Raw genomic sequence first — 13,417 nt, forward strand, 5'->3', positions numbered from 1 at the left:
TGGATAGACAACTAGACTAGAATATGAATAGACAATTAGACTAGAATGTTAATAGACAACTAGACTAGAATATGAATAGACACCTAGACTAGAATGTGGATAGACAACTAGACTAGAATATGGATAGACAACTAGACTAGAATATGGATAGAGAACTAGACTAGAATGTGAATAGACAACTAGACTAGGATATGGATAGACAACTAGACTAGAATATGAATAGACAACTAGACTAGAATATGAATAGACAACTAGACTAGAATATGAATAGACAACTAGACTAGAATATGAATAGACAGCTAGACTAGAATATGAATAGACAACTAGACTAGAATATGGATAGACAACTAGAGTAGAATGTGGATAGACAACTAGACTAGAATATGGATAGACAACTAGACTAGAATGTGAATAGACAACTAGACTAGAATGTTAATAGACAACTTTATTTCCAAAAATATGGAATTATATTGAATTAGAGCTGAAAGAAACTAAATCTGCAAAATCGTTTAAAAGAAAAGTCGCCAAGATCTCTTTAGATAGTTATGCAAATTATATCTGTAAAAAAAACATAAAACTGTGTATCATGTGGATAAACTTAGTCTTTACCATCTTGATCACCCTGTAGTTCATAAACATGATTTTAATAACTTAAATTACCCTCTGTTCCAACCCTTTCGCTGAGTATCCTCCCTTTACCATATACTCCCTCACCTCCTCCTTACCATTTTTCTGATTTATCATCATTCTTATGTTTAAAATGTACAATGTACATTGTTTTTATCTGCAATTCTCATTCGTTTATAGTGGGCCAACCAATTAAAACAACTTACTCTGGTTAGGCGGGTCCAAACTACATAGAAAATTGTGATTTTTTTATTTGTATTATCTCGTGCTTTGTAGTTGAATAAAAATATGAAAATATGAAATGAACTAGACGAGAATATTAATAGACAACTATACTAGAATATGAATAGACAATTAGACTAGAATATGAATAGACAACTATACTAGAATATTAATAGACAACTAGACTAGAATATTAATAGACAACTAGACTAGAATATGAATAGACAACTATACTAGAATATGAATAGACAACTAGACTAGGATACGAATAGACAACTAGACTAGAATGTTAATAGACAACTAGACTAGGATACGAATAGACAACTAGACTAGAATGTTAATAGACAACTAGACTAGAATGTTAATAGACAACTAGACTAGGATACGAATAGACAACTAGGTTAGAAATAGAAAACTAGACTAGAATGTTAATAGACAACTAGACTATAATATAAAAAGAGTATTTAAAAAAATAGTTGAATAAAAATTTTAATATTTGGTTAAGTTTAGGAAATGGCATTATATACTATTGGAACATAATTCCAAATTTGTAGACTTACCTTACCAATAAAACAAATACGTATCCTTTTCAGTTTAAAAGCTTATCAAATGGTTCGAGGTTGCGTGATTTCACCCAATTATCCATAAAAAATGTCAGTCTACAGGCCTCAAAAGATATAATTATGTTTAGTGATGGAGATGAGCTAGCGAGTGATCTAACAAGACAACTGCGCCAAGCTACTGTAATGCTGAAATCAGCAGTTCTATTCTCGAAGGAATTAAACATTTCAAATCATTTCCTGGAATCAATTCATATCAAATTTTGGCTAATGACATGAATGAAAAAAGAAACTAATTGAAAGACCACAAACCAAATAGATTCTAGTTCAATAGATGGCAACGTAGAATTTGAGCACTCTCAGTACAGTTGTATTCTTACGTCACAAGTGTCAACTCAGTTTTTGTGTCCGACAAAATTATTAATAATAGTGATAATTTTGGAATAAAATGCTTATCTTACAGTAAAATAAGTGCAATTTTATGTGTTCTTTATTTTCTGTTTCTACACTTTATTATTTAATCTTGGAAAACGTGTCAACTAATGTGAGAAAATTTAGTTTATTTTTTTATTTGACACTTGTGACGTCGTGTATAATTGATCCATTTCTCTGATGCCACCTATTGTACTTGATAATCTATTTGCCACAAACTGTGTAAAAAGATTAATGATACGCAGATTTGATTTCTTAAAAGTTTTTGTTAACACTTGTTCTTTATTCATTTAACATGCATTAGAAAAATTATTTTGAATTATTTTTTTATTTTTTAAATTCATTTAGTGTACTGGTTAATGTTTTTTCTGCAGAAGAGACTTCATTTTCATATTCTTGCAGATAATAGAAACCTTTACTCTAGGCAATTCACTTTATTATAAATATCATTTTTAATCATAATTATTTTTGTTGTTATTGTTATTTTTATTATTATTAGTAGTAGTAGTATTTTCAATAATATTATACATTTCTTATATTCTTTATCATGATACAGAACAAACGGCAATGTTTAAAAAATACTAATGTTAAAATTTAATGAAAGCACAGTTTAAATTCTCCAAATCATCAAATTATCTCGGCATGAAAATGCGCAAATAAATGAAATGTGGTTGTTATGTGCATATTGTGCAAGCTCCGCCCATGTCACATAAATAGCATAGGCATAAATGGGCGCGTTGCAGTGAAGTGTATAATTTTCTCATAACACCGACACCATCGTCTTTTAATAATAGTTAATTTTCATCTAAAAATTAATGAATATGATTTAAGGACAAAAAATAGTTTTTAAAATTCTAACTCTAATTCTAAATGAATTTTAACTTATCATGAAAAAAAAATTAAGTTCGATTAAATTGAAATAAAATTAAAGAAAAATTTTATTTTTATTTATAAAAGATGTGGTAGTCCTATAATTTGGTTTGAAAATTAACCTACTCCAGGTTTAGGAGATATTTAGGAATTCTATTAAATATTTAAAACTTTAACAACTTACTCAGCTAATTCCCCAGATATTATAAAGTGCAATTAAAAGTTTGTTCCCCCCCCACTTTTCCACTTCATAACACCGCATATGGTAATAAAAAATGATGTTGTTTCAACTAAATTTTGTATCCAATTTTAATTATTTTTTGTTTGGGATTAAAAAAAGTCATATTGAGCAGTTTTCTTTGATTAGATCACCCCTCCCTTCCTCCTTCCTCCTCCGGCTTAATTTTTTGTAATGATAGTGTGTAGTCTCAACAGTTTATTTTCCTACAGAATGGGACAAATTTTTCACTAATTCTTTGTCAAAAAAACGCTTTGTTTAAATTGGAAAACACCTTGATTAGTAAGATTGTTTACAGATATTGGTAACAGTTCATGACAATTTTTTATTCATTTCCTCCGAAAGCGAAAACACTGCAATTGCAATGTTTTCTATAAATTCTTAAAATTCTGAATAATTCTACATTTGAACCCAGAGCTAATCTAAGGGATATCTCCATCTTGTTTGAGCATTAGCAGCCAAAATTTGATCGGAAGGTTACCGTTTGAAAAGAATATGACCCTCTAATATTTAAGGGTCACTTGAAAAATATCTTAAGTCCCTTTAAGAGATCCCCCTAGTTGGTTCTAAATCTTCTATATATCCTGCAGTATTGACTCTTGATTCAGATCATAATTCTCCAAGATATATTCTCAAACTTGAAATTCGAAACATAAATCCTAGGACACGCCATCTCTATTCTGATAACCCAGGGGTCCAGGGGTACAGGGGGAACCAGAAAAAGTAGCTGAAGAAATAGTAATAGTTATAACCGTAAGTGCCCCAGCGGCGAACCTTTAAAAAAATCTGACAACTCTCCTTAAACTGCGATGATTTAAACCATATCTTTTCAAACTGATGTTGTAATCCTTTGATATCTAGCAGTATTCATAGTCTAAAACATCAATAGTCTGCTACATAAGAATCCTAGGATATAAGAATTAGAAAATTATGATCAATTCCTTAGAGTTTGGGATAGTATGTAAAAAGAGCCTTTGACTTTTGTTTTATGAAAATTTAATAAAATAAAAAACTTAGATTTCTCTAAATAATGGCATCCCTTTTAACTAGGAGAAAAAATATTGCGTTTTGAATAACAAAATTTAAAGCTTCTTTTTATTTCACTTTAAAATCAGTTAGATTTAAAACACCCTGGAGTGTTGGGGAGAGAGATTGAGTCAGTAAAAAGTTGAATGTAACGACATTTTTTTCTATATATTGGGAAATCCGGCTATGTACTGGAGGGAGAGAGATGCCACAGGGGGGGGGGGGGTGATCTTACAATTTGTTTCTCTTCTATGAAAGCGTATTGAATATTAATAAACAAAACATATTAGAACATCGTTAAACCATGTAATGGTTAAAAAAATAAAAAAAAATAAAAGTGTACTGCAGATTAGTAAACAAAACAAATGGATGGCCTGAAAACTACAGAAGAAAACTAAAATTCTCAATGCATAAAGTTTGGTATCCAGAGGTGAGTTTTATTTGAAATATGAAAAAAAGTCTTCTTAGGTTCTCATTTGAAACCAAGTTTGCTATTTTTTGTTCCTTTAAGTGCTTGAATTTTCTCTTTGTACATTAGCAAACAATAGAAATAAATGATTTTGCAATTTTTTCTGTTTTTACTTCGAAGGATTTTAAAAAATTCAACATGACTATTTTTGAGGTTCATTCTAAGGGACTGTCATTTGTAATATTAAGTGACCCTCCATTCTGAGGGGGCAAAGCCCGATTCACAGCGATAACCGTTAAACATACCAAGCTTGTAAAGTGTTTTATTCTACACAATTCCCTGCATTAAATTTCTGTAAAAAATTCCGTTTTACAGAGAAATCTCAATCGAAAATAATGAAAATGTTGAGTAAAAACATCAAAGGAATTGAGTCTTTGCCACAAACTCTGATTTTCTAATCACTATATTTTTGGAACAAAATGTTGTAGACCTTAGATATTTCAAACTATGAATTCTGTTAGATCAAGTAATCTGAGTTTGAAATATCAAAGGTTTACAACATCGGGTTCTAAAGATATTGGGGTTTAAACATTTGATTTTGTTCCAAAGACTCAATTCCTTTGTTCAGACAAATATCTATAGGTTACTCCTTTATTATACTTTCGCGTGAGCATGTTTTGAATATAAATAGCCCTCCCATTAGGTACAAAAGCGGGCACACTGCCTGAATGACAATGTTTCCTGTAAAAAACTAAATCTTTGTTTTGACCCATTTTCATTTGTCAGATTTTGATAATTTTGAGTTTTTTTTTTTGAAAGGAAACGGGTTGCACAAGTTTTGAAAAGAAATTTTAGCAAATTACTTGCATACAACACGTCAAAGGAAATTTGCACTTTTTTAGTTTCAAAAATGAATATTTTATCATTTTTGGCCTTTTTCTTTTTTTGCAAACATTTTAGTAACCAACTTGATTTTCGAAAATTTTTTTTTACACTTTTGCAATATTTTTGCAGATGCTAAAAGTAGAGCGTAAGAGCTTTTCAATGATGTATTATTTGTCACATTTAGACATCAAACACGTGATTTAGAGGTGGGAGGGGGGGGGATCAAATTAACCCTCTCCCCCTGCGTATCGTGGTTTTCAAGTACCCCAGCAGGGATAGGGTTAAAAAAAATTAAAAAAATTCGTAGAAGTTATTTACTCAATTATTGAGACATCTGGATTAAAGTTTTCTATTCAAAATGATAAAATATTAAATGATAGCGGTTGGGATCAAATTTTTCTTCTTTTTTTCTGTTTACAAATCTTAAGCTTAATATCTTGTATTAAAATGGTTTTAAATGTGGTGCATGTATAAATTATTGAAATATTTATATAATTATTTCTATATTTAACTTTTTTTTAATAAAGAAGGAATCCAATAAAAAATACATCCTTTTAAATATGTTTAAAATTATTTGAATAAAATATATTTTTATAGCGAGGTAAATTATGGGGTACTGCTATTTTCTTATTATGAATACTTTATAGCTCTGCTAAAGAAGGTTAACAGCATGTTTTAAACATGCCCGGTATGAAGTGGAAAACAATTTAAATATTTCTGAACATTTTAAATTATTGTTTAGGGTCGAGATGATATGCGAGCTCTGTTCCGAGTGTGCGCTACTGAACGTCTTTTTGTTCCGGACATATTTCCGACATTAGACAAGGAATTCGGATATTTTCAGTTTTCATCATTTAGAATTTAATTTTTTCTTCTTTCAATATTTGAAAGATAACCCAAATTATAATGAATCTTTTACAATAGATTAATTATAGATTAATTAAAAAAAAGTTTGAAATTTTTTATCTCGAGTTTTAGCTAAACTCTTTAATTTTCACTCTTTTGCTTTACATAGAAGTCACTTTTATTATCTTATTTTCGACAAAATAATAAAAAAAAACCAGTTGAAGTACCTACAGTGCTGTGTTATATTTTTTATGTTTTATTTGGAACTTTAAAACCAAGCTAAGAACATTCCTGTGAGAAAGAAATTGAGTCTTTGCCACAAACTCTGATTTTATAATCACTATATCTTTAGAAACAAATGATGTTGTAGACCTTAGATATTTCAAACTATGTATTCTGTTAGATCAACCAGTCTGAGTTTGAAATATCAAAGGTTTACAACATCGAGTTCTAAAGATATTGAGGTTTAAATATTTGATTTTGTTCCAAAGACTCAATTTCTTTGAGGAAAATCGAAGGATTTTTTAAAATATTATCTTACGTTCAAACAATCAGACACCAGACAGAGATTACTTATTATATCTATATAACAATATTTTGAATTGTGTTAAAGGCAATATATGTCGACACAGATCTGATATTCATGCGACCCGTTGAACATCTTTGGAACGAGTTCGACAACTTTGACCAGAACCAGGTCAGTATTTTCTTATGTTTAAAAAACTATTATTTTGATCTACAATAGTAGCATTTCTATTTTTTTCCGAATCATTTGGGATCGGAAATCGGATACCACAAGTACACAGAGCTTGGTTGGAATGCTGAAAAAGTTAACGGGACGATTATTCTGGAACAATTCCATTTGAATCGACCAATAAACTTGTTTAAGTTGTAACATGGTACATCTATATTATTTTGAAAGGAAATAAAAAATCAAAACAAAATTAAACGCATAGAGAACGAAATTAGGAAATAAGATTTTTGTGAGGCCTCTTAAAAATCAGGAAACCTTGATTTAATCTAAAACGTTGGGAGTCACGTTTCTCAATATACAATATTATAGCTTCGCATTCCACTTTCCACTTTCGCCGATTTGCATGTATAAAATTTCGCATTAAAAATAATATATATCGACAGCTTTCTCAAAGCAACATTTTTCATCTTTAACCATCTTTAAACCTTCCCTTTGGTGATGTGAGTTAACAAAGGAAGTCTTAGGTCCGTTCGGATCAGCCGTTTTGACGTTTATTGGATAAAAGGATACATACAGTTGGATAAAAGGATACATACAGATAAGCAAAGTGTATAAATAGGTCGATTGTACATTTTAAGGGTTGTTCAATTGTAGATATCTGCAATGTCCCCATGCTTGTATCATTACGGTTCAGAGAGAAATAAAATTCCTTTCTACGGAGAGACTGGTCTTAATGCTGGCATAATGCATATGGATCTAGACAGGTTTATATTTATCTTTTATAATTATAATTAAGCAGAAACTTTTTTATTTAAATCAAACAATCGTTAATTAGATGATAAACATTCATTCTATCCATAAGATATTTAATTTTTTTGCAGAATGCGAAATATAGATGATGGGTGGACTAATACTAACCTAGCAATGTTCGATAAATACAAGGTAGGTGAACTTATTGCAAAACTCCGTTTTTGAATGAAAGCTTTATAAAAGCGAATTTACTTTGTTAAAGTTTGTTCAGGTTGGGCCTATCCTTTGCGTAAGTTTACCTAATTGTTATATAAAGCTTTTACATTTCGTTTTTTAACTTTTTGTAGGCGGATGAAGTTTTAATTATAAAGTATAAAAAACTCTGTAAATTTAAAGATGGTTGCATTATTGTCCAAACCGCGATTAATTCAAATTGAAGAAACTAAACTCATTAAACTCTTGAATGAATTTGTAGAGTTGATTTTCGTCGGTTCAAATTCGAATCCTGAATCTTTCCCTTTGAGTTGGTGTTTTCAATTTGAACAGGACGTAGGTCCCTGGATTTTTACCAGGGTGAACTAAGTAAACAAATTAAGCGGGGTAAATTAATTGAGCATATAGTAATGTGATGAAGTTTGAGGGTAAATTAATATTTAACGACAAAGATCGACTCAAATTCGACTTTTAAAGTGATTGTTGTGTTTTTTTTTCTCCAAGGACTGTGTCTAACTGATTTAAAATTTTGCTCAAATGTTTATAAAATAATGTACACAATTTTGAACTATTATTCGAAATTAATGCTCAAAATAATCGATATTTAACTTAAAAGTGCGGACTGCTCAGCTGGTAGTTAAAACTCTTTTCTCCGAATTTTTGACGAAAATATGCCAATTGCACCGCGAAAACAGAAAGAGTTTAATTCATAAACATTTAAAAGTTGGCAGCTCTGAATTCTCATCTAATTAGGATTTATGTTTAGAGTCGAATAAAGTTGGCAGATCAGGATATTCTAAATATTCTTTTCCATTTCTATCCGGAGAAAATTTATGAACTACCCTGTCACTGGAACTACAGGGTGTGGCAGTGTAGTCAGGTAACAAAGTTTTATACATGTACAAGCTGAAGGGCCCGGCGTTGCCCGTGAAAAAAAAATTTGAAAAATCCTTTTTGAAAAAAAAATATTTTGAAAAAAATATTCGAATTTTTTAGCCAATAACACCCCCTGGCCACCCATGAGTGTCCACAAAAATGTTCAGCCTAATCGGTTCAGTCGGTTGGCCGGCTATAGGCAACTTATATATATATACGAATGTCTTGTTTTATTATATAAATGACTATGAGACTAGATTTAATAAATGGGAGAACACTGAAAACCATGAGATGCACTCTCCCGCTAAAATCGAGCAATTGACATTACTCTTTTCAAACCTAATCTGGAAACAAGCGCGTTCGATTTTTAAATGTAAACTAAAAATCAATCCCTTTAATATGCTAAACGTTACAGGGTGAAAATATCAATCTCTTTAATATGCTAAATGTTACAGGGTGAAAATATCAATCCCTTTAATATGCTAAATGTTACAGGGTGAAAATATCAATCTCTTTAATATGCTAAATGTTACAGGGTGAAAATATCAATCCCTTTAATATGCTAAATGTTATAGGGTGAAATTATCAATCCCTTTAATATGCTAAATGTTACAGGGGGAAAATAAATGTGCTTCTGCCGCTGATGAAGGGGTTTCTATACTGCACGGAAACGCCCTGGCGTTTGTAAAGGTAAATTGTTCAATTAAATGCAGATAAAAACAGATTTTAATATTTTTAGAAATAAAAATAAAAATAAATTTATATTCATATATTTTTGCACACTAGTGTCCAAAACTTTTATATTTTATACTATGAATTCTTTTAGATCAAATATGAAAGGTTTACACCATTCAGATGCAATGATTTGAAGATACAAATTTAAAGTTTGTGGCAAAAACTCTTTTTACTTTCTTGTTGCACTTTTAAAAATTTTGTAAAATCTCCAAAATAAGATAAGTAGCTTTGAAAATATGGTTTATGTATATGTCACACTTCACTTTTCAAAATATTAAAAATATTTAAATTTAATTATATAAAGTTCTTTGTTCTGGTTACAAAGAAAACCAGAGTTTGTGGCAAAGAAGCAATTCCTTTGAACCGTCACTTTTTATAAATAAAACTGATTTAAAACAAGGTTTTTGAAAATCAATGAGAATTTTATCCCCCTTGGACATTATTTATTGAGCCTGAAACATAGTTGTAAATATTCATATCTCCAGGGACATAAAAATATTTATATCCCTAGGGTCACGAGATGAAAATCCAGAAGATATTTGAATCGTTTGAAGGGTTTGAGTTGGGTAAAGATAAACCTGGACAGCTCTTTGTTCAGATCAAAGCAGGTCTTGCTCAGGTAAATTGCATTATAACATTGGGTAAATTGAACTTTATAAATATATATATCTAAAAGAATGATCAGGATCTGTGTAAGGTTTTTTAGATCACTTTTTGCTATTTTTTGTAAGGTTTATAAGATTTCTTTTTGCTAATTTGTGTAAGGTATATAAAAATACTTTTTGCTACTTGCCAGTGATCTTTTCCTTTTTAACATCACTATAACACTTTACTCTTTATTGCTGTTGTCTAACAAATAAAAGGGGAAGTTTACTTTTTCCCGTAGATAAAATATTTCTCAAACATGTCAAAAATTCAACATGTATTTAAATCACATTTCCATTTTGATATGGTAATCCTTTTTAACTTTACCTCTTTAGGTTGACCATGAAGATATGCCCAGTAAATGTAAAGATGTTCCTGGGATTGACTCTATTCTACTGAAACAGCTGAAAAACCATATTGTAGGAGCAAAGCTCTCAAAAAGATTCTAATACTAATATTCATACATTTTAAAATATTAGTATTGGGTGAGTCTAGAGAACATGTAAAGCTTGCAGATGAACGGGCTTAATTTAAGTTCCTTGCTATTCCTATATTTTTTTTACTTTTGCATGTTTCACTTTTGATTTCTCTGCAATTGCAGCTTTAACATATTATTCACATTTTGGCTAAAACAATTCATAATTTAATATTTGTTTTCCAACTTTTGTACGACGACTTGTTAAGTATAACAAGCTAATGCTACTTTTTCAATATTGAAATTAGGCTAAATATAAATATTCCTCGAATTCTTAAAGTAGTCATAATTTTCTGGATAAATTCTCAAATAGAATTCTAGCAGTTTTATCTTAATCATGGATTTACTCAGATTTAGACTGAACTTAAACACAACCTTAACTGTTGTCATTTTTCTCTGAGATGTTTAGAAAAATAATTAGAGTCAGAATTCAATGTATTTGAGTCGAATTTCAAATCTGCCAAAAACCGGTTTCAATTGAGCGCCGGCTTAAATCTGAAACATTGAATACAATTGTAAGTGGAACCAACCATATTTGAGCCGCATCTCAAATTTAAGCTGCGTCTCAAATTCTGTAAATTCGGCCTGAGTAACTATAGGTTTAATTGAACTTGTTAAGAATTTGCAGAAATTTGTAATTTTTCAAAAATTCGAAAGTTTACAAAACAATATAAAACATAAATTTATTGCACATATTAATTTGAACATGTGAACTTTTACCCTATTTCAACCTTCAGAAACATGGTTAAATTTTTAATAACTCTTTACTTTTTAAAAAGAAAACATTGTAACATTTATTAGAATAGCAGTTGTGACATGTATTATGCATAAATAACAAAATCATTTTATATATCTTCTTTAAAATGTCATGTCTAAAATTTCTACAAAAAGTCTGGTCTATGAATGTCCAGACGCCAAAATTTGCGTTTGTTTGTTACAGTTATTACGTTAATAACCCAGTGTAACAAAACTTTCGGTAAAATTTGTACACAGCTCTACGTTTAGTTTTTGTGTTTATTAGCTAAAAAATGTGATTTAAGATTTAGATATATATATATATTTAAACTCTTTACCGGTGATTTTAATGCAGTGCTAAAATAAACAGTAATAGTAATAGTTGTTTAAAATATTTTTATTCATGGTTATAATTATTTTGGTATAATAATTCAGTGCATCGACTTAATATATTCTGACAATTTCCACTTGTAAATAGGACTGGGCACGTTCCAACTTGTTTTCAGCCGTTTTGTTAACGGTTAGTTTCAACCGTTAAAAAATAAAAATTTCAGTTAGCCGTTAATATTAAAGGTAAGAACGGAACGTTCGTTTCGTTAACGTCATTTTCCGTTGTTTTTTAGTTAACAATCTCAATTTTAATAACGGCATTAACAGGAATTTTTTAACAATCGTTAACGGCTCTAGCCCTTAATGGTACCGTTATTACAAAATTAGCGGCGAAAAAAACGGCACAGCCTTTAACAGTATATTACAGTATTAATGGCGATAACGGCGAAAAAAAATTCGTTAACGGTTTATAAATACAGAAGACGACATTTAAAAACAGAAACGGCAAGTCCGTTTCATTAACGGTTTAAAAATTGAAGGTTTTTGCCGTTCGTTAACGGACTCTTCCGTTAACTTTCGAAAACCTCCGTTTCGTTAACGGAACTTTGCCCAGCCCTACAGTTGTAAACCTTAAATTTACACCGTCCATTGCACCCAAGTTATTGCTCAATTAAAGTATTTTAAGCAGTAAATATTGCGGGATTCTTAGAACTTTAATACAAAGTATTGTGGCGTTTTTTTCATTCATTTACAATTTATTATTGTATTATTTATATCTAATTTTAACATTAAAAATGTTTAACTCCCAATGCTAAATATAAAATATAATAGGTAAAATAAATTATATTTGATAATTTAATACTTTTTAATAAACTATGCATAGTATGATAAATGATAAGTTTCCTTGTACAGATTACTTGTATCCACGGAGTCCGAATTTAATGAAATTGAGTCGCTTCTCAAATCCGCCAAAAACCGGTTTAAATTGAGCGTCGGCTTAAATTTTGCAACATTGAATAAAGTTTTAAGTGGAACTAACCATATTTGAGCCGCATTTAAGATTTAAGCCTCTGGCCAAATTCTTTAAATTCGGCCTCAGGTTCTCTAAATATTGTTAATTGATGCTCTAGAGCCATAATTTAGAACCGATTAATTTCTTCTTGTGGACGACATCAATATTTGCTACAGTCCAAATATTCGACCTAAAATATACGTTTGTAGGTTTTATAATAATTATTAATAAGCATTATTAAATACAAACAATTTGTTATTTATTACAATATTGTTTGCACATATATTGGTTGGAAAATAGAAAATACTTTTTAGTTTTAAAAAAACGAACATCGGGTAAAATTGGCATCAACTACTGAGAAAGTATTATTATCACGCACCTCTGACCCTTTAGTAAAGGTAAATTCAACCTAAAGTCTGACCGCGTCAACCTTGTTGCACCGGCTAGTCCTATTGAGAGTCTGCTTTTTTTACCCAATGTCCGGGCGATACAGTACAAACTGGGACTGGGAAGGTTGACCCGGCTCGGAAATTCAAATGAACTACGGCTGCCGGTGTTATATAAAGCATCAGAGCATTTTCCCAAATTTAAACGTGTACACAATACACATGCAATTAGCTATTTATATGAGACAAAATTTTTGTGCGATAATATTTCATGATTTTTAGTATATGAATATTTGCTATTTTAATAAAAACAAAAATAGGTTTAGAGTTGAGGTTCCGGCAAACCTTCTCGGTGAAAAGAAATATCACGCGCCATCAAGAGAAGTTTTTAAAATACAATAAGCGTATGCATTTGCAAAACAAACTATAAAAGGTAATTTCACTGCTACCG

At 30.2% G+C, this 13,417-nt stretch overlaps 1 protein-coding gene across 2 annotated transcripts in view; it reads left to right on the forward strand.

Annotated features, from left to right (window-relative positions):
* Positions 1-12,365, forward strand: part of LOC111696591 (glucoside xylosyltransferase 2) — a 19,657-nt gene extending 7,292 nt beyond the window's left edge. For both annotated transcript variants that reach the window (XM_023466230.1, XM_023466229.1), the window contains exons 6-16: positions 1,541-1,625; positions 2,216-2,265; positions 4,324-4,405; positions 6,012-6,095; positions 6,729-6,812; positions 7,464-7,573; positions 7,691-7,751; positions 8,539-8,652; positions 9,264-9,338; positions 9,895-10,002; positions 10,364-12,365. In XM_023466230.1, coding sequence (XP_023321998.1) covers positions 1,541-1,625; positions 2,216-2,265; positions 4,324-4,405; positions 6,012-6,095; positions 6,729-6,812; positions 7,464-7,573; positions 7,691-7,751; positions 8,539-8,652; positions 9,264-9,338; positions 9,895-10,002; positions 10,364-10,477 — 967 coding nt within the window. In that variant the 3' untranslated portion in view covers positions 10,478-12,365. The remainder of the gene's footprint in view (positions 1-1,540; positions 1,626-2,215; positions 2,266-4,323; positions 4,406-6,011; positions 6,096-6,728; positions 6,813-7,463; positions 7,574-7,690; positions 7,752-8,538; positions 8,653-9,263; positions 9,339-9,894; positions 10,003-10,363) is intronic.
* Positions 12,366-13,417: the final 1,052 nt, after the last annotated feature.

The sequence above is a fragment of the Eurytemora carolleeae genome, unplaced genomic scaffold (genome assembly GCF_000591075.1).
Source record: "Eurytemora carolleeae unplaced genomic scaffold, Eaff_2.0 scaffold71, whole genome shotgun sequence".
Taxonomy (NCBI): domain Eukaryota; kingdom Metazoa; phylum Arthropoda; class Copepoda; order Calanoida; family Temoridae; genus Eurytemora; species Eurytemora carolleeae.